Source organism: Argiope bruennichi, chromosome 4 (genome assembly GCF_947563725.1).
Source record: "Argiope bruennichi chromosome 4, qqArgBrue1.1, whole genome shotgun sequence".
Lineage (NCBI taxonomy): Eukaryota > Metazoa > Arthropoda > Arachnida > Araneae > Araneidae > Argiope > Argiope bruennichi.
In genome coordinates, this window is record NC_079154.1 from 7,102,384 (window position 1) to 7,128,645 (window position 26,262).

General features: G+C 30.7%; 1 protein-coding gene across 4 annotated transcripts; it reads left to right on the forward strand.

Annotated features, from left to right (window-relative positions):
* On the forward strand, nucleotides 1–25,043 carry LOC129966725 (major facilitator superfamily domain-containing protein 6-like). Of its 4 annotated transcripts, none has more exons than XM_056081264.1 (6): nucleotides 1–468; nucleotides 5,209–5,283; nucleotides 7,718–7,854; nucleotides 10,637–10,719; nucleotides 12,741–14,087; nucleotides 22,352–25,043. In XM_056081264.1, exons 4-6 carry the CDS (start codon nucleotides 10,644–10,646, stop codon nucleotides 22,501–22,503), a joined length of 1,575 nt encoding a protein of 524 aa, XP_055937239.1. In that variant the 5' UTR covers nucleotides 1–468; nucleotides 5,209–5,283; nucleotides 7,718–7,854; nucleotides 10,637–10,643; the 3' UTR covers nucleotides 22,504–25,043. The 4 variants fall into 4 exon arrangements, with proteins under 4 accessions (XP_055937239.1, XP_055937238.1, XP_055937240.1 ...); XM_056081263.1 differs by lacking the exon at nucleotides 1–468 and adding an exon at nucleotides 4,659–4,748; XM_056081265.1 differs by lacking the exon at nucleotides 1–468 and adding an exon at nucleotides 4,762–4,924.
* Nucleotides 25,044–26,262: the final 1,219 nt, after the last annotated feature.

The window sequence follows — 26,262 nt, forward strand, 5'->3', positions numbered from 1 at the left end:
ATAAATAAGACAAAAAAGAAAGATAGAAACAACATTAACGAATTCTCTACGCTCCCATATTATGGAACAGATGTCAAGAGTTACGTCATTTTAAGATCTTCAGAAAAAAAAAAAAGATGTCTGCTTTCAATGCAGGGTTCATTTCAGAAAAGGTAAGGGAATGGTTAAAGTACTAAGAACGGCTGAAGGTCGTTGCTGTAAAAGTCGCACATAAAAAAATTGCTTTTTTTTATTAATGCTCGTGCCTGTATCCGGTTGCGCAATGAAATTAGATAAAAAGAAACAAAACATCTTTATACATTTATTAGAGTGTATTTTTATGCAAGTTAATCCTTTCATGAAAACCGGTATGTTTTCCAAAACAAGCTTACAAGCTGCGTGTCGTTTGTTTCGCTGTTAAAACGCTTGGATATGATATGGATTTGAAAATGACTTCACTTTTCTGCAACAAAAGATGGCTGCAAAAAGGTAAGTGCCAAGTCTATCATTTTTATGATAATAAATAAAACTTTAAAATCTGAAGTTTAATGTTCATGAGATGGTTCTTCTGTAGTTTAGACATTAAGGAAATGTTACTATAGTAACAGTAGGTTCACGTGTTTTCCTCACGTGTGTTTAAAGATTTCTTTTTTCGCAACATGTTTATTCTACAAAATGTGTGTTTTAAATGATCTCATTAAACATTGTGCTTGCTTACGGAAAGTAATTTATTTCGTTAATGATCCGTTAAGATCGCTAATAAAAACAAAGAAAAAACTTGTAACAAGGTTGTATTTTTCACAACAACCTTTTTGTATGAAATAGCTTTAAAAATAACGTAGATAAAAAAAAACAATAATAAATAATTCTTATTAAAGAAGTTTTTTAACTTTTTAAAAATTATATATGACTATCATATGGAATTTCATATAAATAATTGATGTATTAAAATTTTTACGATATTTTTTTTACTGTTTTTGTTCAATTTTTTTAAAAATTTAATTCCCATATAATAGTAGTATTATTTTGTATATTTTATTAGAAAAGTTTTTAATTTTTTTTTTATAATTTTTGTACATAATTTAGTGCAAAAATTGCTCTTTGTATTTTTTAATAATTTTATACGTACAAAATTGACAGAAATCTTTCAGTTCTTTTTATTTGCATAAAAAAATATTTTGTCGAATTTGTGGATTTTATTAATGATACATTTATACGGTTTTTCTAATCCTATTTAATTCTTAATTAATTACAAAAATGTGATATCGGTAAAAATTCCCATTTTCCAGTAAAGCTATTTTAGTAAACAAGACACAATTTTTTTGAGTTTAGATCTCAGGCATGTATCTTATTTTTTCGAATAATTTCAAGTATATTTTCTACAGTAATTAACTACTTTTTATTGTTATTGTTATTTTAAACAGTGACTCTTTTTCATCATCCGATTTTCTGATGGATATTGCTAATTTAATTCTTAAATCAGAATTCTTTAAATTAATTTAATAAAATCTTAAGATGAGTTAATCGTAAATAAAAAAAATCAATAATTACTGATATGTAACTAATTATCAACTAAGAACACTTTTTTTTTTATGGTGGTGGCATTAAGCAACCAGGAAGTTTACGCTGAGACATCATAAAAAAACACTAAAATCTGAGAAAATATTAATTAAAGACCAAAATATATTCTTTTTTTCCGACCCAGTGACGGATTTAGTCATTTTACGGCAATCTACAGACTATATTATGGAACCCTTTTTTTTCCATTAATGCAAATATAAAATAGGAAGTAAGTTGTCTCTGGAAAAATCATGGAAAAATGAGTAAAGTAATAAAATTCTTGAAAAATTAACAATAATAATTAATTAATGATTTCTTGCTTACAATTAAAAGCATATTTTTATTGTGATAAATTATAATGAAATAATGAGCTTCAAACAAATGTAACATTGAAAATTATTATTTTACAGGGACTGTCAAGTGGAGTATAACATAATTAAATAAATAATTAATATTGCACTATAATATAATGTGTATTTATTTTTATTTATTTAATAATAATTTTAATATTTCAATGTAAGCATGCCTTGCAGTATTAACATTTTATATTTCATAAAATGTGAGCTTTTTAAAAATTTATTTATTTGGCATCAAAACTAATAGCATGTTTGTTGATCTGATGTTCAGTTCTTATGTTAGTAGTTAGAATAACTCGAGATACGATGAGTGAACCTCTCTTCTTTACATTCTTGATATGATGAAGTTTCTGGTCGATGCTTATTCTGAATTCGAACATCTGAATAAAATGTAATCGACAATAAATAATCTATAACAACTCCATAACCGTATAATTAACTTGAACCGCAAACTTCGTATTTCTCAATTCGGATAATGTTGATAAATACTGATGTAAAATTAATTAAGCAGGAATCTTTTCTCTTTCGAATTCTCTTCTTCGATTTCACGTTAAAGATCAGTCTAATCCATCTTATTAAATGGCTTGAATGTATTCCCACAACAAAATTCTTCTGGCCACAGATGCATGATGCCGATAAGAGTGCAAACCTCAGAAAGACATAATCATGATTTTTAAATATTTCCGTTGCCTATCTTCCTGGCAGAATTCGTATTCATTTTCCAACAGCATTCAAAGCTTTAGTAAATAGTATTAGTCAGAACAATTATGCTCTTAAATATATTATTTCTTTTACGAATTAGGTGAATTACGAATTAATTGTCTCTTAACTTGAAGACCGACTTAAACATCCGCTCTTCAGAACGAAATATAGAAAGTGAAGCGGTAAATGAATAAACAAAAGAGGTTATTGGACACGTGTCTGATCCAAGACATGCCATAATTATTTTTTAAACGTTCCTCCTCGATCAAGTTGAAAATGTTTACTTTCTGATCTTCAAGACGCCGCATTTTTTTTTTTTTTTTCTTTTTTCTTTTGTAGCTTTATTATTTTTTTCTATAATGAATTGTATTAAACAAAGAGCATATATTTTGATTCTAGAAATCTGTTTTTGAAAAGCAAAGGTTTAAGCAAACTACGTTTGTGATATTTTGGTTGTCAAAAAGTTCAGTTTTCTTCTTTGACGCAGCTAAAAAATTCTTATTCAGTGTTGTTATCGTAGCATTCTCAATTAAATAAAATCATTTATATCTAAAAAAAAGTTTTTAATAAACTTAAAGTGAATGGAGTCACTGAAATTCAACAGTTTAGCAATCAGGCGCACAAGTCACTTATTTTTAATTACTCTTTATCCATTTCCAATTTATTTTCGAATTTGAATAAAATGCGCCTATACACAGAATAAAGTTTCCTTGTATTACTGAATTATAATCTTCGTTTCACATTGTAGTTTTTTTTAATGTCAGCTATGATGGAGTACATAAACCTTAACTATGTGTCAGGTGAACCAGAGGAGTACCTGCTTTCTCTCCTTGCTCTTCTCACTTTAAACTCATCCTGTTTCGAAATTTTTATATTATTGTTAAATTCTAAATCTTCTAAAACCTGTCTCTTGGTAATTACTGAATTTAAATAAAAGCCAGCACGAACTGTTTCCTGAAACATTTTCAGATACTGCGTTATATCTTCTTATTCCCCTTCCTATAGATAAAAATTGAGAACCTTGGGCAAGGCAGTGAACTCTACGAGTCCTCAGATTTTTATTTTTAGAGTCCCGCTGATGAGAGTTTAATACTTCGAAATATCATATGAAAAACAGAACATGCATTTTTGAAGCCATTTTGTCGACCCGTTGAAATCAGCGTTTGACATAAAATTACAATGTTAGGAGCAAGACCAGATACTAAATTTCGTTAGCTATCTAAATTCTTTACGTTATTGAGTTATATGGCTTACGTGTAAATTTAAGGACAGACGGTTAACCTGCTTACGGATTTGGTTCAAAAATGAATGTGTATCTACACTTAACATGTTAAAACTGAGTAATAAATTTCATCGACCCAGCTCTGCATTTCTAAGTACTGTGCTGACTTGCACTCGGATAGACAAGCTTCTTATGAATGGATTTCGTTCAAAATTTGTTAGAAATCTAGAAATTGGAAATAGAGACCACATACCAAATGTCATCCATCTAGCTCCATCACCATGGTTTTTGAACTATGGTGTTGACATAATTCAGATATAATTCCAAGACAAGTAAACAGACATAATTCCAAAAATTTGTTTTTCGATTCAGGAAGGTTTAAAATATAAATATTTGCCAAATTCTTAAGTTCGGGTTTTATTTATTTATTTATTTTTGATGATTACAATATTTGTTCTTTGCATATTTCATATACAAAAAATGAAAAAGCCCCAAGTAAAAAATTTAAGTTTTTTTTTTTTTTGTCTAGATAAATTTTGAGTATTTGTGATCACGTCCAAAAATGTATCTTTTGTAAACTATTTTCCCCTTTAAATAAAAAAAAAATTATCACCTCCACGTTCGACTTTTTTTTTAATCTAATCTTCGTCACTTATCTATAACGACTTTCACTGCAGAAAATAATCAGGTGTGCAATTCATGAACTCCAGAAAGTAATCAGATAATCCTTGAATTGTGGGGGGTCGAAGGAAATAAACAATAACAGACTTTGCTTTTGTCGCTGATGTAACAACTGATAACCTATCCTGTCTCCGATGAGCTCTCATGGTTTCTATACTATTTTTATACCGAGTTCATAAACTGTCATTCGGTTCGCACTTATGAGATTTCCATAACTTTAATCCTTCGGAACACTATGAAAAAGAAGTGTAAATTATGTTCTTTTAAATTTTAAAATCTGTTTTTGTTAGAAAAAAGTTGGAAAATTATTGTATCAATCTATCTATAAAGAGGGTTTTAAACTCGATTATTGATCATAAAACGGATGCTTCAAGTTTATTTCAGTTAAACAGATGTTCCAACACGACCTTTTATGTGTTCATAGGTTTGGAATTTGTTATGGGTTGGATGATAATGCTCCTCTTAAAGGAACTCTATAACTTTAATAGAAACCTTTTTTTTTTTTTCGTTTTAATTTTTCATTCTTATTTATTGAAGCTATTTAATATTTATTATAAGTAAATTCTATATTTCTTGAAGAATTGATTATTTTAAAAAGTAATATCTCTAGTTTAAGTGATTATGAAAAACGATGGAAGACATTGGAAAAGTTTTAGTTGCGTAAGATATTTGGATGTCATATATTAATGTATGTTTCCATCCATTTAGGTCTCCATTCCGTAGCTAGTGTCTGACAGAAAAAAGCATTTGCTCTGTATTATAAATCCATTTTTTTAAAATTCGGTAAGTATTTTATTTATCAGATTAGATTTTTAAAATATTATTTAGTTTATTCTGACTTTTTACCCATTTCCATTTCTGTGGAGCTTTGAATTCATTTCACAAAATTTTATGGACTTTTTTAAATAAAAATTTTAAAATATGCCCTTATTATTTATCGGTAAAATAAAAAAAATAATTTTCTAATCAAAAATATATAAGTCAAAAAAAATGTAAAAGTATGATTCAGTAATAGAAATTCTCGTAATAAATTTTAATTAACTGCGAACTTTTAATTTTTAAGAAATGGTTAGGAATTTTTTTTCTTAAGATTTTCATTGTGATTGAATTTTATTGTAAAATTTTTTTTTTGTTTGTTTGTTTACAGCTTTTTTTTTTACTTCCATATTTTTAATGAAAAAAAAATATATATTAGAATTTTGATGCAAAAATTATTTATCAGTGTTAACTGCTTCTGGCGACCAACCTGTGTTTGACTGGAATATTGGTTGTGTTTACTTTCTGTTTGAATCAGTTATGCATAATTTAATGTTTATGATTCCCTTAAGGAAATACTTTTAAGTTTCAAATTCTGCAAATATGAAACCGTGCTATTTTAATACACCTGATTTTGCCTTGCATCTACTTTGAGTATATGAACCATCCTAATAGAGCCGAGTTCCATGATGTCGGTAACATACATTTCTATTAAAAACATAATTGAGCAGAAATAATCTATCTTCTAACTTTCGTGATACTCCATAACTTCATTTTCTTACTTCTCATATAAATAACTCGGATATTAAATAGAATTCTTCTTCCTAAGTTTTTGACAGTTGAAAAAAATGACGTAATTAAATATTTGACTGTACAATGAAAACAATTTGTATTTCCATGAAACAGGGAAATATATTTTTAAGAAACACGCAAAAAAAAAAAATCACTATCTTTACTAATAATAAAGACGAATGTGCATGTGTATGTGCGTATTTGTTAGTGCTTTGTAGGCCAATCCGATGTGACGTGTAGCAATCAAATTTGGCACATGCATACCAAGGAAGGTGAAAATGTGCAGTTAGAGGCGAGTTTTTTTAAACTTTTAGAATTTTTATTAGTTAAATCTAAGCTGAATTTTGCCAGTTTCCACAATAACGTACGCAAATATAAATGCTCAAAAATGGATTTTACACTATTTCAAAATTCAAAAAAATTGTCTTAATGATGATGCCAATTTAATAAGCGTGTCAATTCTTCCTCAATTTTAGCAATTTTTAAAAATATTTTTTTACCCAATATTTACCAATCGATTACATTGTTGTCCTGAAATTCAAATCGTTTTCATTGTTTTATCGAATATTTGATTGCGCGATTTTCTTCTATTGTTATAAGCTAACGAAAAAGGATTCTGTTCAATATGTAATTTTCAAGATGAATAAAGCAAAAAGGAAGCTATAATACCGCGAAATTTAGAAGACAAATGAATGGTACATTTACAATTTCATTAATGCTATGATATAATGGGGCTAATTTACATTAGAATGGTTCATGTACACAGCGAAGAGAACATGTGTAAGATATTTATAATAATAATAATACTGGTTTTAATGTCTGATAGTCTGGCGGAATCACGGTGATGAAAATATATTTAAACAATAGAACTAGAATTAAGTATAACTAGTATTCCCGGCGAACAAGCTAAAAAAAATCGCCAAAATCCAGAAAAAAATTAGCATGTCAAGTATAAGAGTAATTTTGTCTTAATTTTAAAACAGTGTAGAACTTATTTTTATGCAATAATATTTACAGAAGTTATCGTGGAAAAGCGCAAAAATTCTTTTAATTTTTATTTAATTCGAATTACGATTTCAAAAAAGTCACTCCCAAAAATACATTCCACCCTCCAATGGCTATTTGTGCCAAATTTGGAAATGCTAGTTCAAACAGTCTGTCTGGTAAAGCGCCATCACACGAGCTCATATATTTTCTATTTTTTTATTTTATTTATTTATTAATAGAGACATAAATTTGCCTGAAGTTTTTTTGCTTTAAATCAATATTTATACTTAACGGTTACCTTTTTTCAATCCCTACTATTAGCTCACACTATATATATATATATATATCTTGTTCAAATTTTCAATCGTTAATAAAATACTTTTTATTCATCCACTCAAGTTATTCACCACATTTTTTTTAAACTTGTTGTGGATGACACTTGATGTTAATACATTTTTTTTCCAAATATTAATTGATTAATTACATTTGTCCAGTAATTTCTATTTGGTCGCCAAAGTCGCCAAGTTTTATTTTCAAACTTAATATTGTAATTCTGTTATATGTATATACAAATTTATATAAATTGTAATTATTTAATAAAAAGTAACTAAAATATAAAAAAAAATGTATTGACTTAAGTAGGAATTTATTAAAATTTATATATATATATTACTTGTTTCAGATTAAATCAACAACAAAGTTAAAGCTGCTCTAGCCACGGTTTATAAATGAGTTTGAAAATGCCTCCAATTGTTTATGAAAGTAAAAGGGCTTTATCATAGTCCATATCTATATAAAATACTTCAGAAGCTTCATCGAGTAAGTATTTTTTTTTTTCGTAATTTCTAAGCAAACCTTTTAGGAATACTCTATTGCTCCTTAGCAAAAGGAAATTGTTCTATTCTGGTATACAGATCTGTATTTTCTTTCTTTTTTTTTCTTTCTTTTGAAGTTTGACTTTCAATTTAATATATTATTTTTAATTTCGAATTTGTGTTTTTTAACTTCTTTTATTAAATATACTCAAATTAAAAAGATATTAAAATTCTAGCTACTTTATTTCATGCTGAGGAATGTTGAGATTTTTCTGGTGGATATCTAGTTGTACGTGCGAGGTGAAACTTGGTACAAAGCGGTTGGAAACGATGTGTCTTTCAATATGAGACAAACGGCAAAACAAGTAGCGCCATGTCATAGATTCTTCCAAACAAACTCAGAACACATTTTCGACAGAATGTGTTAATAAAATTGCGATTTGCTGTCAAACTCAGTGTATGCTTACAAGATAGAGCTTCTAGATTTAAAATACAAAAAAAAAAAAAAAATGAGGCAGCAATGTTAAGATATGGAACGATAGCATGTCTAGTGCAAAGAGATTTCCTCATCTTCATTTACAAGTCCATTATTTGAGAGTTTGAGAGAAAATTTCAGAGAGACCACTCCTACTGTTTTTCTTTTTTTATTCTGAATTATCACTTGCATCATACCTAAAATATAAATATTTACAATTCGAAAAAATAAAAAAATTTAAAACTTCGCATGTTAGTGTTATCGATAAAGAGGTAATACTGTAAAAAACAGTTGAACTTCGACGTCTTAGAGATATTATTTAACATAGTTTTCTTGCATCATTTCATGCATGAAATAGAAAGCCGCCGGAACGTAAACTTTTTACTCATCGCTTATATGAAGTAAGAGAAAGTATTGTAAGTATCAAAAAATTCGAACTCGAGATTTTTTCGAATCTCCATGTTTTAGTCTTCCCCGAGTTCGAAAAACACGATTTTGTCATTATGTCTGTGATAAAGATAACTCAAAAACGCCATGAGCTAGACGGATGAAATTTGGTATATAATCTTTACATAAAATTCGTAGATTTCTGACAAATTTTGAGCAAAATCCGTCCAGTGGAAGTCTGCCTATCCGGCTGCTTGCATATTTTTCAAGGCGATAACTACAAAACGAAAAGCGCTAAATAGATAAAATGACCGCTCAGATTTACCATCGATAATATAGACTAGACTCTTATCAAATTTTGAGCCGGACAATCAACAACGGTTTGATTGTCTGTCGGTCTGTACTATCAGAAACCTGTAAATGCGATAACTGAAAAACGGAATGACTTAAATTCAATTTTGGGTTTTATTACTACATTTGCAGTTTTGTGTCAAATTTGTCTTTCAGTGGGTTGGGACTGTCGATTTGTCTAAAACACAAATGAGATTTTCTTGTAATTTTAACCATTTGCCAGGAATTAATTTTAAAAAAAAGGTCCTCGTCAAGGATCACATGATAAATTCAATAAAAATACTAAATTCATGCCAAAATTTAATATGCCAAACAAGGCATTCGCTTGGATAAAACCTTCATTTGAGAGTATGCGAGAAACTTTTGGGAAGACCACTTCTGCTTGGTTATTTTTTATCAGAAACGCTTTGAAATCAGTAATTTGATTATTTCTTAAAAAAAAATCTACTTATATTCAAATAGCTGGAGAAAGAATAATCGGATTGAGAGGTTAGCTAATCGCTTAATTGAATCTGACAAGCTGTAGAGAAGTACGAGTTAAGAAGGAAACTTCAATGAAAAATAAATAAATAAAAACTACCTACGATCAGTGTACGATTTTGATGTCCGACTACGTAAGAAAGCGGAAATGGATTTCATTGGATTAAATAATTGATCTAATAATTGGTTAAATGATAATGGATCAAATCTTATCAGTTTTAATCAGGTCTAATAATTGATCAAATCTTATCAGTTATAATCAGGTCTAATAATTGATCAAATCTTATCAGGGTTTTTTTTATGCTGTAAAGTCCATTTACAATGAGTAGTGCTTTCTGGCGCAAGAGATATAAAGCCACGAAATTTGTTCATCATTTCAATTCTATAGACTTTCCTGTAATATGTTTTTTCTTCTGATTTAAATCAAATGTTTTTTTTCAATTCATTTTTTAAAAACGAAAATTATTTATATAATATTGCTTGTGGGATTTCTAACAATGCTGTCATAATCACACCTAATAATTAAGATCGTTCAAATCAAGCTAAAATGCCTTTGTTACAATAGCAACATTTTATATTTCTTAAAAAAGGCGTAAGAAAATCTCCGAAAATCAACCGGTGTTCTTATATTCATAGATAAAATTCGGAATAAAACTGCAGATAAGACAGACAAAAAAATGACCCACCACGTACAATTAATTCAAAACCAGGCTCGTCCTGCTTTCAACTCAATTTGAATTTCCTTCAAACCCCAAAAGCCTCGTTAGCACTAACGACATATCCCGAATAGTTTGCACCCCACGTGAGAATTCGCAAAAGGAGATCACGTGATTGAAAGATAGCATTTTGCTGCGTTAGAAATTCCACGGGGGACTGAACGAGTTATTGACAAAAACGGCATTTCCCTGTTCGGACTCGGCGAGGCTGTGTATTCCTTCATCAGAACAATTAAACTATATTTTCACTTACAAAGGTACATATTATTTGTTCATTTTTGTTGTTTCTTTTCATTTGGAAAAAATATGTATGCTAATGTGTTGTTGTTGACGTTGTTTTTGTGCTAAAAGGGATTTTCTTTTTTTCTTTCTCGAAGCTCTAAAATGGCGGAAAAGAAAACGTGTCAAGTCAATATGCGGCTCTTGCCCATTAAAGCCCATTACTTTTTCTTTTTTGGAGGTAAGTTGTGATCATTTCTATTCTTTAAAAAAAAAATTTATTTAGTTCGACTTATTTCGTGTTTACAAAAATGGAATTTTGTGTGCAATTTGTCACTCGCTTTGTATCCTAGAGATTATCAAATTTGTACATTTGTGTGTTATTCCCCAAAATCAATACAATCTTTAATATTTTAGGTTAATTATTTTTATTTGATTAATTTAATAATTTTTTTCATACTGAATGATATTGTAAATTCCCTAACAATTCAAATTTTTATTGCATGAAATTCATAAGATAAGGCTTTCGAATGAGAAAGATGACGTATTCGAAATGTATATTGCTTCCAAACTAATTTGACCTCGATATAGTTTTTAATTTCATACAAGTTATATTGGAAATTCACTAGTTGCTGAAATTTTTACTAGTCGATATCTTAAGAGAAATCAATGAGAAATTATTATAAAGGCAAAACATGCTCAATGTAACTGTATCATATACATGCAAACCCAAATAAGCTTTCTTTATTTCAAATTAAAGTTACCTTTTCCTGAGAACAACATTTTGATGTTCCACTTCTTTGTTGTTCTATATTTTTTTTTAATGATTTTGTGTAAAATGTAAAAGCCAGATAAACTTTTACACATAAATGTTGTGTATAGTTCATTTTAAGTGATTAGAATCAACTATAGTTGATTGACTCCAAGTATTTGAGCACATGTTAAATAATCTTAGAAATTGCAGAAATTTATTCAAAATGTATATCATTTTATAAAATTTTTTGAATGCATTATATACTTGAAATATAAAAAAGTTTCGATTATATAAAAGCTAACTGTCGTTTTCCATAGCAAATAACTGCATTTTCTTGTACGATTTTGTCTTGTCTAAATTAGGATGAATATTTTCTATCGTACATGTAATACTTTACAATTTGTTATGATGACACATTTATAAAATAAGGCTAGAAATTAATACACACACACATATATGTATGTAATGATATTTTAAAATCTAATTTAAACTTAATTTCCTAATTTTTAGCTCAATTTAGCACATATTAACTTCATTCTAAAATATTCTCTTATTTCTTGATCCCATTCCACTTTTTCTATTTAATTAATGCAACAGAAAACTCTGTAAAAATGCTTTCGTCAGCGGTTCTCACACTCCGAGTGAAGGGATAAAAAAATTGCTGACCTAAACAAATTCTTTTAAAAGATCCTTATTCCCTTACCTAAATTTGACGCGTGTAGGAAATCCCTACCAAAATCTCACAGTATATATTCACAGGGATAAAATTTTCATTAGCTTTTCCTCATTTTCGCTCTGTTTCATTCTGTGTTGATGTGCTTATTGCTTATGCTTATACATAAATCATGCCTCCAGGGTTGAAATAAAACGAAGTTAAAAATTCAAAGTGTCTTCCAGGTCTTCGTCCACGATTCTACTCCAAAATTTATGGTTACATATATGTGTGTGTGTGTGTGTGTAGTACTCTATTGCTATTCCTATCAAATTCAAATGATTTCATGTACCATACTATATCAGTTGTTAAGAAATATTTAATAAAAAGATAAAAATGTTGCTGCTGATTATTTAATTGCTTCAAGGGAAATATTTGCACTATTTACTTTATTTCTTTTTTATTGTTTAGCTAAAAAATGTAACTATTATTATCATTTTCTGTAATTTTTTTTTATCCTAAGATTAATTTAGAATGCTTATTATTACTGAAAAGCAGTTTGTGCAAAACTATCATATACTTATTGCACAGTTTCTTTTTTTCCCTTCAAATTTTTCTGTTTATCATTTGAATAAAATTTATATGTGAACGAGTCAATTAATTCTTTAACTTACATTAATTTATCTGATTTTTTCATTTGAAATTAAATTTTTTAATGAATTTTTCAGCTACTTAAGAATGTTATTTCAGCAGTTCCTTGAAATGGTTAAAGCTTTACTTTAAGACTTAAATAGATAATATTTTTATTTCTTTGTGATGATGTATTACTGCATTTCAAATTATTAACACTTTTCAGCCATGGGAGGAGTGATGCCATTTATGCCCGTGCTGGCGAAGAATCTCGGAATTAGTTCTACGGCTGTTGGACTCGTATACACGGTGCTTCCTTTCTGCGTGTTTTTCTCGAAACCGCTCTTCGGTTTCATCACAGATTTGTTCCGAAACATAAAGCTGATCGTCTTCCTGCTCGTCTGTGCCACGTCCGTCGGCTACTTTTCTGTCATATTCCTGCCGCCCATCGATAATGTTAAGTGGACGCATGTTGATGCCCAGTGCCAGAACACTGGGAAATCCATATCAGTTATTCCAAATCAGTATGATAATCGTTGCTTAAGAGACGTTCTCAAACAGAGCGTAAACGGCGAACTAAGTTTCATGACATGCGACAACAGCAGTTCGCTCGTCCTTCAGGGAAAAGTGAGCATTGGAAAATTTGTAAACACAACCACCGATGAATTTGCTGGTTCCAATGACACATTTTGGTTGGAATTCATCCCCGATTTAAATATTTCTTGTGAGTGCATCAAGAATGATTCTTCTGCTTTGAAAAGTGTCAAAATGAGTTCGTGCTTACCGGGAGACAACAGCTTGGTGTACAAGACTTATCAGTTTTGGGTTTTCACTGTGCTGGTTGTCATTGGAGGCACGGGATCCGCAACGGTGTTTTGTCTCAGTGATGCGGCATGTTACGAGGTCCTTGGAGAACGACCTGAGCTTTACGGGAGACAGAGATTGTGGGCTACCATCAGCTGGGGATGTGTGACTCTTTTGGCTGGTTTCTTCAACGACATAGCCACTGGAAATTCCGATACCACGAACTATGCACCTGGATTCTACCTGATGCTAGCTCTAGTTGCTGTCGATATTCTTCTATTGTTGAAAATAAAGCTTACTAAAGCAAATTTCTCCCTGCACATATGTCAGGATATTGGCCAGATATTTTCATCTTGCCATACAGTTGCTTTTGCAACTTGTGTTTACATCATCGGTGGTCTGACAGGCCTCATATGGAATTACCAGTTTTGGTTCTTGGAAGATCTGGGCGCCACACAGACTTTGATGGGTCTTTGCGTTGCCGTTCAATGCCTCGTTGCTGAAATGCCTTTCTTCTTCTTTGCTGGGTGGTTCATCAAGACTTTTGGATATTTCACTTGCATCATTGGCTCTTTCATAGCATTTACACTTCGATTGGGACTGTATTACATACTAGAAAATCCATGGCTGATCCTTCCAGTTGAAATACTTCATGGACTGACTTTTGCAGTCTTTTATGCCTCCATGACTGGGTATGCTTCAGATAATGCCCCACCAGGAACTGAAGCGACTATGATGGGAATATTAGGAGGTTTGTTTGAAGGTTTAGGTAAGCAATCGATTTTATTTTACTTCAATGAAAACACTTTTATTATGTTATTGTATAAATTTGTTTAAGATTTATTTCATTCCTTAAAATTTGACTGAATGCCTGAAGATAGGTGCTTTTCTCTCAGCAATAGATATTAAAAAAATGTGTATTATTTAATATACATAAAACAAAAATCATCTATATCACATCTCACCAGTTTTATTTTCCATTCTCTTAATATTGCTTAAATCTGTAATTGACAAAAAAAATTTGTAAATAATTGTTTTTCATAAAATAAGCTTTGCTTTAAATATAATGAAGAGCAATTTTTTTTTTATATAAGTTATAAATTAACTGAGTTGATGGATTTGCTTTATACTGTATTGCCAGTATTGTACAGCAAAAACGGATACATTGTGAGAAAAAGCGAAAATTTTCAATAACAAGTTTACAGCCGCATCCGAGTTAGGCCGCCCAGCCCGAAAGCATGCGTAGTTGTATGAATGATGCGGCATTGGATGCTGCGACAACAATGAGGCAGCAGCTGTTGTTGAGTCCTAGTGGCCATCACCGGACCATAGATAACCTTTGTATATACAGTACACTCCCGATTATCCACGGAATTGGGTGGCGCGGCCGCCGCGGATAATCCGAAAAAAGCTAAAAACGGGTGTAGAAAAAAAGAAAACAGTCATTCCAGCTTTGAAAAATCGTTTTATGTGCAATAAAACGTGAAATAAACAGCAGGAAATGTTTAACTAACGCTTAATATTTTAGTATATCACTCAAAACTAACCTAAAATGCATTTTGTTAATGAAAACAGAAAAGTGCTTTGTACTTACAAGAGGCGTCAAGGATACACAGAAAAATTAATACATATGTACTGTTTTAATACTGTAATGTATTATGTAATTACAAAAGCATAACTGTAAAACTACATCTTTTTGAAGAAATCAGTTTCCGAGAAGGACTGGGATATTTTTGCTATAAATAAGCACGATGTTAGCAAATTTAACGTTTCGCTCAGTTTTGTGAACATTTTTATTTTCTTTGCTTTTACGCTTGTACAAAAAAAAAAAAAAAAAAAAAAAAAAAAACTTTGTGTGGCAGGCGCGGATAATCGGGTGTCTACTGTAGTAGGATTTGCACTCCATCATCGGCAGGGGATATCTCAACCCCAGACTTATGGGAGGCGAGAGAACCAATCATCATACCGGAAACTTCTAATTCCCAAAATTACCTCTGATACTGCAGAGAGCTGAAATGCAACAGTTCCATAGTGTGTGTGTGTTGTTTTTTTTTCCTCTCTATCCACTCTTCGCTAGCAAATATTAAATCAAAATGTGTAGAAAAGCAAAAGTTTTCATACCACACAAAAAGTAAATAGCAAACTGAGTAAAATTTAGTTTTAACAAAATAATAGGAGCTTTGTCAAAAATAAATATATCAAAAAAGAATAAATAACGTAAGTTGAAGTTGTAGATTTATTTAAGAAAATGTTTTAAAATGAAACGGTACTCATGACAGTAATTTAGAATAAAATTTTCCAGAGAATAAATCCTTGTTCACATTATTATAAAATTTTAATCAGGCAGTTTCGAAATGAATTTTTAAATGTCGAAGAACGAGCCAATTTCATAAAAAACATTCACCTTCGAGGATGATATTCACATTCACTTTGAGTTAAATGTACGAATTTTGATGTGCGGTCTTTATATCACATTTGTAGATTTTTATCGAATTCTGTTTTTAAATCCATACACAAGAAGTTTGTTTCTGTTCGAATTCAAGAGAACATTATAATAACGAAAACACGACGAGTTAAATGAATAAAATTTGCCCAGTTTTATCATCTAAAGTAAGTACAGGTCTGTATCAAGTTTTGAACCACAAGTATCAGAAGATGGATCGTCTGTTGGTCTGTACTTTCACAAGTACGTAAAAGCGACAGCTCAAAAACGCAATATGAAATTTATACGTTTAAGTATATACGTTTTTTGTGAGTATAATTTTAATTTATAACTTAATAAAAGAGTTCAGTTTTTGTTTCAATCAGTCAAAAAAAAAAAAAAGTGTCCAAAATACACATTCATTTTTCTGGTTCTTGTGTACTAACCGCACCCCAGCGATCATTCGCCAAAATGAAATCTCCGAAGATTTTAAGCTAATAGTTTCTCTTCTAACTATTGGTAGCCCTTCAATAATGATCACCTATATGCGAAATTTGAGAGCATTTTGTTCAAAAGTCTGCCCTGTAGACTATTTAAAAAGATGCCGTATCATCTAACTTAAAAATACAAACCTATAAACTATTCCAGCCTAAAAAAGTTAATTAGCAAACAAATCTCAGGGGTGTTTGTGCTCCGGGGAAACCCCGGAATTCCGGGGATTTTGAACTTCGATACCCGGAAATTCCGGGGATCGTCGTTCAAAAGGAAGTAGGAATAATAATGAATTATTTATTTTGATCTGGGCGATTTTGTTTGCTTTGAAATCAGAAAACGCAAGGTCAGCGTGTGTGGTGAAAACTTTTCCTTTCTTTCTCCAAAGGCAGTAATAATGCGTGAAAAGGGGGAAAAAACTTCTTTTTTGTTCTTTCCTTATTGCGAGTTATGACTCATTCCCCCGGTTCTCGGACATTCTCTTCTGGATTCTTTTCGGCAAGTAGGCGCGGCAGAAAAAAAAAAGGGAGAGACTTCGCGACCAGATGTGCGATCACGTGACTCTGGGTTCAAAGGTCTTATCTCTCCTGGCGTGGCGCCAGTAAGTAGAGAAGGGGGATTTTTCGCCGTATTAGCTATTTGTCATTGATCGCTTCGCAACTTTTTTTTCTCCGCTGTGTAAAATTTTCGTTTCTCTTATTGAAATATTTTTTTATTTATGTACGCAAGAGAATTTCACTTTGAAATTTCAGCATATGAAACAGAAATTACCCCTTAAAAAGTCATATCTAATTAGTTTTACAGCATTAGATTCAGAGCTAAGAGGTAAAACCAGTACAATATTAGCTTTTGAAAAATTATCATCGTTTATGTCCCATATTTTTAGTGATAATGAAAAGTCAAAAGTAGAAGCTGAAATAAGGTTATACCAGAGTGATATTGATATCACCAAAGAAATGCTCTACACATCTGATGAAAGTGGAAATCAAGTCAAGTGTACAATTGATAAATATTGGTCTAAAGTTTTTAATTTAAAAGATGATTTCACAAATGATTATAAGTATCCTACATTGGCTAAATTGGTCAAAGCCTGCCTTAGCTGCTTCCATGGCCCATTAGTGGAAAGTGCATTCAACTTAATGGATACACTTGTCACTGACTATAGAACCTCTCTTAAGATTGATTCCCTAGATGCAGTGCAGACTATTAAATATGATTTAATGGCTTCTAAAGAAACCTCATGTGAAAAATATGGCTAAAAAAATCCAATGACTGATCCAATTCACAAAGATCTCTTACTGAATATGAACAGAAGTTGGAAAACATATCAAGAGGACTTAAAAACATGTATTTCAGATGAGTCACCTATAAAAGTCTCTGAAACACCTTCTACATTAGCAGAAAAGCAAACTGCTTCTACCTCTGCATGTGCAGTTCTCGAGGAAATTTCTTCAACTGTAAATGAGGAAAATAAAAGTCAATCTTCCTGCAATTATGAAGTTCACCACAAAAGAAAGACAAGCCCACAAACATCAGAAAATAAAAAAAAAGCAGCAGAAATTAGATAATTTTTTTAAAGAATTAATTCAGGTAATTTAAAATATTTGCGTAAAATGTAGTAGTTTATATGTTTGAAAATTTATGGTTATTAATTTTGCAAAAAAAGTAATTCATTGAACTTTTATAATTAGGTCATTCAATATTTCATAATTGTAATTTTTCATTTCTCTCCCCCCCCCCTTCTCGAAACTCCAAAATGCCGGTAGTAAGTCCGTAAAAGTTTCAGGGGATTTTTTGGGGTCCCACAAACACCCCTGAAATCTGCAGGAATGGTTTCCCTAAAACATTCTCGCTTATTCTCTAATAAAGGTGTTATCACACACTCTCCGCATAATATTGTTGACCTTCAGTCAGTTAGAGAACGCCTTTCATGACATTGGCGCACAATAGTTACGAAATATTATCCTTTGGCTGTAATTCAGAATCTATCGTATGATCTTTGGCGATTAATTCTTGACATGGGAATAAGAGTATCCGAAAATTGAATCTATGTTTTAGACGCGTTTTTCTCTATTGATAAAATTTGACGAAGAATTGCAATTGTAATCATAAAATCTCATACCAAATTTGATGCATTTAAGTCATTAGTTTTTGTGTTACAGCGTTTATATGTTTCTGAAATTACAAAGCGACAGACGGCTAACACCTTGTTGGATGTAGCTCGAGCTTTGATAGGTTATGGATTTTAAATCTGTGCACCAAATTTCATTTGTGTATCCCTGTTTGTTTTGTAGTTATCGTATTAACTTATATTAGAATAATCGGATAGGCAAACCTTCACTGAATTTGTTGAAAATTTGATATAAATCTACAAATTTAATGTAAAATCCATACATTAAATTTCATCCGTTTAACTCAAAACGTTTTTGAGTTATCTTCGACACAGACAGAAGGACGGACGATTTAATGCCAATAAATATGTTTTTCGAACTTGGGAAGATCTGAAACGTAGAGATACGTTAAAAACACGAATTTGAATTTATTTTATTTATTTATTTTTGCTGATAACAATACCTTCTCTGTACTTAAAATAGTAAAGTTTCTCTGTAAGAAAATAAAATGGTGCGTCATTGTAATAAGTAACGCATTAAAGTAACTTAACGCGATTGTTACAATTCAAAATAATCATACACTTTTGATGAAGGAACGTTTAATAGTTCTCCTTTAATGTAATATATATACGGCAGTAAATATTTGGTGCTTTAGGTTTACTTTAAATCGACAGCTTGCAGAAATCTTAGTTTTTATCGAGTCATATTAATTTTGACGTTGAACAGATTTAATAAAGTTATTAATTTGGCATTCATTAAATTAATGCTCATTTCTACTAATTAAATAACCGCTTGGTGCCGCGCATTTTTTCTTAGGAGTGAATAATTAGTGAGGAATTTTCTGCATCACAGCGTCTCGCTGCGTATTTGAAAACACGAGCTTCAACCAAGGTCGTATATTATTTGACTATTTTGAAGGACGCACCAATCTACGACTGATCATCTATTAGTTGCGATTTTCCACCTCCGTGTTTTAAAAATAAACAACGTGTAAACTTATACATTAATGCAAATCCCTTGTTATTACATTAGAAACCATTCAATTCAGTGATATGTGTTCCTATTATTCATTTTGGGATGACGTCAGGGACTTAACTTATTGTTATAGACCCTGAAAAAAAATGGTCATAGGTAATGAATCAAAAGCTTTCAAATTGACCTTTTGTGAACTATATCTATAAGTACACACAACAGACTCCTTTGTGAAAAAAAATTTCATTTCTACAAGTCATATACTGGACACCCATCGATGTTAGGCGAAAATATTACTCTAAAAATTCTTTGACATGAATTTGACAGTACGAGAATTTTTACATGAACTAAGGCATGGTATCCTCATCGGTTGACCGTTTCGCTATTAAGTATTTCGCAGATTAATAACTCTGAACGTGGAACCGAACTGCATAAACATTCGCCATTGAAATTTTGTATGCCAACCTGTCTAGACAAAATGTTCGAGAGTGATTCTTGTCCAGAGTATTTCGGAACCGTTGTGCGTGATTATTTTGTGGTGTAAAACAAAGCAGAACGGAACGAACAATGGCAAATACCATAAATATATAAAACGTGCAAATAAATAAAAATTTCCACAAAATTTCCTTGGTCGGTGATCAAGCTGTAATGTTTTGTTACCAGCTTAAGTTCGCCACTCATACATACAAGTAATTGAATGGATTTCCTGTTTATCCAGTTCGTATAGATCATCAAATGGATATATTCACGAGAGGGTTAAAGAAGATGTTAATCGCTTCCATCATTAAGGAATTCGGTACATTCCTCGTAAATGAAATATACACAGAGAAAATGTTGTAATCATAACAAATTTGAATTCAAGATTTGACGGATTCAAGTTTCAGACCTCTCAGAGTCCGAAAAACCCATTTTTGGCATTATGTCTGCCTATCTGTGAACACAATAAATCATGAACGCTTTGAGTAAAACGCATAAAATTTTGTGTATAGTTTTTGACAAATTTTTAATCCAGATATGTCTGTCCGGTTTTCCGAGTACATGGTAACTACAAAATTAAAAGAGCTAGATAGGTAAAATTTAGTATGCAAGTTTAACATCTAAAAATGCAGTTCAGTATCAAATTTTGAACGAGATCTATTGGAAGGTGGACTGTTTATGTATTTATTTATTTTGCACATACGTAAATGCGATAATTCAAAAATGCAGTGACAACGAAATCTAGTAATATAATCTGTTGATCACAATTGTAGTTCTATGTAAAATTTTGACTCCAATCCGTCCTGAAAAAGGTATTCAAAACGCTTATTATAGGTTCTAATTCATTAACCGCTTGCTAACTATTGATCACCGAAAAATGTCGTCAAGTATCGCAACCAGATTCACGTGAAAGATCGATACTTCGTATTGCTTGCCAATGCATACCATTAATACACAAGTACCGGTTTTCTTTACTGCATACCACAAAGCCGTAACTCTCATGTATGAGACTGCAAATAAAAATCTGAGCACTCGAAGTTTTCAAGGCCTTGGCCAAGCCTCAAAATTTGGGAAGGGGCCGGAGTGATGCGCTATTATTAGGGAGTATGCGAGAAATGTTTCAAGGAGATAACTCACTCTTATCATATATATATATATGTAACATATTTTGATTGAAGTAGAATGCAGGTTCGAAACAGTGAAGAGACTTGGTATTTTTAATTTCTTTTTATTCTATTCCGAGTGGCAGGCATAATTATATGCAAGAAAACGCAGCGTGACACAAAGCAGAAGTAAAAAGAGCGAAAAAAGGGACGAACAGATGATGACTTGCCTTATATAACATAGGATTTCCGGCCACGCGCCGAGGCCTTTAACCGTGACCTTTAACACCTTTTCAAGAGTATCGAAGTGTCACTCTCATTTGAAACGTAGTTCTTGATGGCGCATTATTTTCATGAAGGGATTAATTAAACCGAAAGTGGAATTGAATCACGAAATAAGAGAATATTTTAGAATGAAGTTAGGAAGGGCTAAATCAAGGTAAAGTTTTGGAAATTAATTTGGATTAAATTAAGAGTTTAAAATATCATTATATATATATATATATATATATATATATATATATATATATATATATATATATATATATATATATATGGTGGGAAAGGCAACGACCAGCATTAATATGTAAAATATATTTATTAAGATTACAAGGACAAAACATTACTAAACTAACATAGAACACTTCAAAAGATTCGTGAGCGGTGCGTCTCACCGTCAAGCTCTCGTCTGTCGTTTTAGGCGCGAAAGCATCATGTGATCAATGACGCAACATTGCTCCATACAGGATATGAGATCTGTTAGCAACTCCCATATGTATATATATAGCTAAATTTATATCCATTAAAAAATTATTTATTTCAATGCTGAAATTTACTGGGGACAAGTTGTGAGAGATTCTATTGCATCATATTATATTCTACTTCATGAGAAATAAAATCTGTAAGAGCCCAGTATTTTGATCACTATTAGTTATCAGAGAGAAAGAAGTTTATCAGAGATAATAGGCAGAGATTTTTTATAGGAAGACTACCTTTTACAACAATTCGCATGATAGATACTACGTAACGTTTTTTCTTCAAGTCGGACATTGAAGTGGTCTAAAATGGCTTAAAATAAATGCAAAGCTTCATAACTTGGTCCATTTTAATCGAAGAAGAGTAGAACTTTTTTGTTTAAAATGTTATTGGTTACGATTATTTTGAGAAGTAAGACTAATAGGATAGTAACTTATTAAATATAACCAATATCAGTTGATTTATAAAATATGATTGACAGGCAACTGTGTAAAAAGCTAGATTTCTGAATTGTTTCTGCAATGCGTTTATTGACTCGAATAACATAAAAATCAGTAAAAAGATTTTTTTAAGTATTTTTTCCATTGGAAATGCATACATTTCTTCTGATAGTTTAAAAATGAGTTTTTATACCTACAATTAAAGTGGACAGCTGCATTTCATAGATTAAGCAAAGAAATAAAATGTTGTTCTTTTATAGGTGTCGCCACCGGCAGTCTCCTCGGTGGAGTGGGCTTCGACAAAATCGGTGGTCGGTGGACGTTCCTGGTGGCCGCCACCATCAGCTTCTTTTGTGCGCCATCTCTTGCCCTGGTGCTCTTCATTCTTAAGAGACTTCGACCCAAAAGTTGAATTTCAGTTCTGTCAGGAATTGCTGACTGTAAATAGCATCGTTTGACAGCACTTCGGCCACAATTTTTCATTTCACGATGGTTCATTTCTTGGCTTTTGTTTTATAGCGTTATCATTTTCACTGACTGTGCAGAAGAAAATCGACCCAATTATACACCATCAATTCATATAACTTTAACTCATCATTTTATATAACTTTTATCATCAACTTATCAAATCATATAATTTTAATCAATTGATATAGCAACTAAATCAATTAACAATCTGTTTAAAAAGGCAGTCAATAAAATGTAAAGAAAGTTAATCGAATCTTACAACGGAAAATGAATATTCAAAAATTTCATGCTATTAAAGTAATTTAATAAAGTTGAAACCCAGCCAGCCTGTTTTTGCACATTTCAAGGAAATGAGCTGGTTAAAAATCGCACTTCCAGGCTCTCCATTTGGCAATTATCTTGATGCTCAATGTCGAGGGACAATGGAAGGACATCAAGTTCTCCTGGGCAAAGACAAATCTTGAGCCGTATTAAATTGCAGAGAATTTTTTTTTATCTTCAAGAATCTCCAACTCACAGAACAAACTTTAATAATTCAGTGACATATTCAATAATAAATTGCTTGTAGTCAAATATATATTGCAAGTTAATATTTATTTTGGGAAATTGATTTTCCATGTTGATTTATTTTATCGACGTCAAAATCAGCTGCAGTTTCGTATTCATCTCGTATCATTGCCAGACAATTCAGTCTTCCTTTCGCCATGGCTCAAACCTGTTTTCGTGCGGTACTTTTTTATGTTATTTTTTTTAATGCGGTATATGAATTCCAACTATGGTGGCATTATAACACCGTTGTAATGTTTTCTATCAGTGTATATTAATTCAATGAGTATTTATAAAATGTATGTGCATATCAACTAATTGCAATATTCCAAAATAAATAATATATTCCAAAAATAAATCAATTCTAATATCTTCATGTGACGAAAATGATTTTGGGTTAGTTTATCACAAGAAAATGCAAATAAATCTTGGATTACGATGAGTAGATTTGAATTTTTGAAAATTCCTCCATGTTTAAAATAAGAAATTAAATTTTTAAAAATGTTTCCATGTGCAATTTAATTATTTATTTTATATGAAAAGCACTTTATCATTATTTCGTAAATTTTCACAGATTTTGTAAGTAAGGCATTTTTTATATAGAACCCCTTCATCGCATAAAAATTTTTTTTCGTAAATATATTATGAAAAATTATTTATTATAGCTATTTATAAAGATTTTTCACGATTTTACGATTTTTTTTTTTTTTTTTTTTTCTATTTCTTACATGCGATCCCTAACTACCGCACAAAAACAAGTTACTCTGTATTCTGGTATCAATTTTAAAAATAAAATAAAATGTTATTTGAACTGGCAACTGATACTCGTGGTATTAGGATTCTTCGCAAAATAACAAATATATTTGAAAAATGATTTCCTAATTTATATTATTAACATACCTGAAAAAGACTTCAATTGCTGAGATATTTTCGGTCGCATTCTGTTCGGTGACAAAATACAGCAGTTCTTTCTATGTTATTGTACCTGAAAAATCTTTCCTAGTCTTTGAAAAACTTCGTAAATACTCAAGGTAAAAAAATCGCTTTTTAAAATGGCGTTAATTTTTTTGAAGAAAACGTTTTAAAATCTGGCGTACGAATTTTGACAAAATGATGCGATAAGCAGTTGAATCTCATTTTTGTATAAAACGTTTAATCATTTTTATGTAAAAAAGTTTTTTTTTAGTTTTGGCATTTTATATCATGCACTGTTTCGTGTTTAAACCTATTTCCATCAGTGGCAAAAAGACAATTTCTGGTTAACGGAACAGAGACCTCTTCTATTAGAAAATCAAGTTCTAATGTTAACGATTATCCTTGTTAGTCCGCGCGAGCTATTTCCGAAGTTTTTCAATTGTTCCTATTATTTGGCACGCAAATGTACACCAATTTCTTCTGAGAATACTCAAAAAATTGTCAATCAGGTATTGTTAAGAAGAGCTATACTCATTCATTAGCTAGTCAAATTTCTGATAGTTGTGACAAATCTTAAAAGAAAAAATATATTAGATCTGAAAATAACATCATTTCTTGTAACTTTTCTGTAATAGTCTTTCATTTGTGAATGCAAGTATCTTCTTTTATATATGTACATTTTTAATGTATTTGCGCTGTAATTTTTTTGTCTTAAAACGTTTTCTAAAAATAGATTATTCTATTGTACATCAAGACTGGATGCATACTATAATATCTATTTGTTATTATAATACTGTATATTATAATATCTATTTTCTAGATATATATTTTCTACCTAGGAAGTTGGATGTAATATACCTGTGATATTCGAAAGATTTACCTTTTAAAGCTTCTACTTTTAATAATATTGTCGAGTTTCTGGAACTAGAAAATGTATATTTACTTTTTATAAATCTTTTTTGATTATTGTACTTTACTTCCATAAAGTAAAACTCTTGTTGTTGTTGTTTTTAAAAAAATGGAAAGTGCTCACTTATTTAAATTTCTTGATAAGTTTTATTTTTACACAATAAATAAATACCAGAATACTAATGTATTTTTTGAAATAAATAAATTTTTGTATGATATTTAAAATGACAGTCTATTCCATTTTGAAAAAGTTATGTGTGTGATATCATCCATAACCTCATTACATTTAAAAGTTGTGAGACTGTTTTAAAATAAATAAAAACCAGTCTTTGTATTTAAGTGCATTGTCTGTCCCATGCTTGAAATTATTTCAAGAACTTTTTTACTTTCGTATATACAACAAATATACATTATAAAGTAGGTGCTGCAAATGTCAAAGAAATTTGACCTCGAGATGTTGATGAATGGCCAAGCATAACCTCCAACTGTAGTTACCCAGGCATCTGTAGCACTTCTGACCGATATATCGGTGAGATATATTTTTTTGCCGATTACATTACATATATCCGCAACATATATTTTTTTAAAGTAATATCAACGAATTATTGAAGACTAGATATTTCCAAAGAATATTAACTAATTAAAACAAATATTTTCAACTATTATTCAAAATCATTTAACAGACATTTTTTATTGACTAAACATATAAGTGTCATAAATTTAAAAACACACACACAACACGATTTTGTGCATCAAATAAATTAACATGACTCGTTAGACATTTACAGTTTTGTTCCATTAAATAGCAAGAACTGTTGCTTTTCTGCTCAATCATCATTATAACAAAGTCATCACTGCTCAGTTTAACATTCTAACAAAGTCCCATATTCATTTTTGAAATGGGGAGCAACTCCAGGGTTTTTGTATTCATGGTAAAACAAGGTTCCTTTTTTTTTTTTTTTTTTTTTTCCCCACTAACCATCCAAAAAAATTTGTTCATTACCAGCATTGCTGTGAACGAGGATCCGACAAGAGAGTATTTTCGACATTTTTTGCAATTTTATAGAATATATCAGTAGTTTCCGCGGGAAATTTCGATAGCCATTGGAAAGTATACTACACTTTGATCTTATTTAAAAGATCGAGAAACGATGGCAAATGTCGCCTTGAGAAAGAAAATGTATTTTTGAAATGATGTCAGTTTTGTCAAAATCTTGTATTTAAATATTTTACCAATTACAATAATTTCTCTTAGTATATATGAGAATGTAAAAAAGCAAGGTTATATTGGAAAATATTTTTGGTCAATTGATAGTCTATGAAAATATTTTTT

What these genes read in the sequence shown, in the direction of transcription:
- LOC129966725 (XM_056081264.1), top strand. Translation starts at nt 10,644, where the DNA reads ATGGCGGAAAAGAAAACGTGTCAAGTCAATATGCGGCTCTTGCCCATT. An exon ending in TTACTTTTTCTTTTTTGGAG is followed by an intron (nt 10,720 to 12,740) that starts GTAAGTTGTGAT and finishes AACACTTTTCAG; the next exon opens with CCATGGGAGGAGTGATGCCA. An exon ending in AGGTTTGTTTGAAGGTTTAG is followed by an intron (nt 14,088 to 22,351) that starts GTAAGCAATCGA and finishes GTTCTTTTATAG; the next exon opens with GTGTCGCCACCGGCAGTCTC.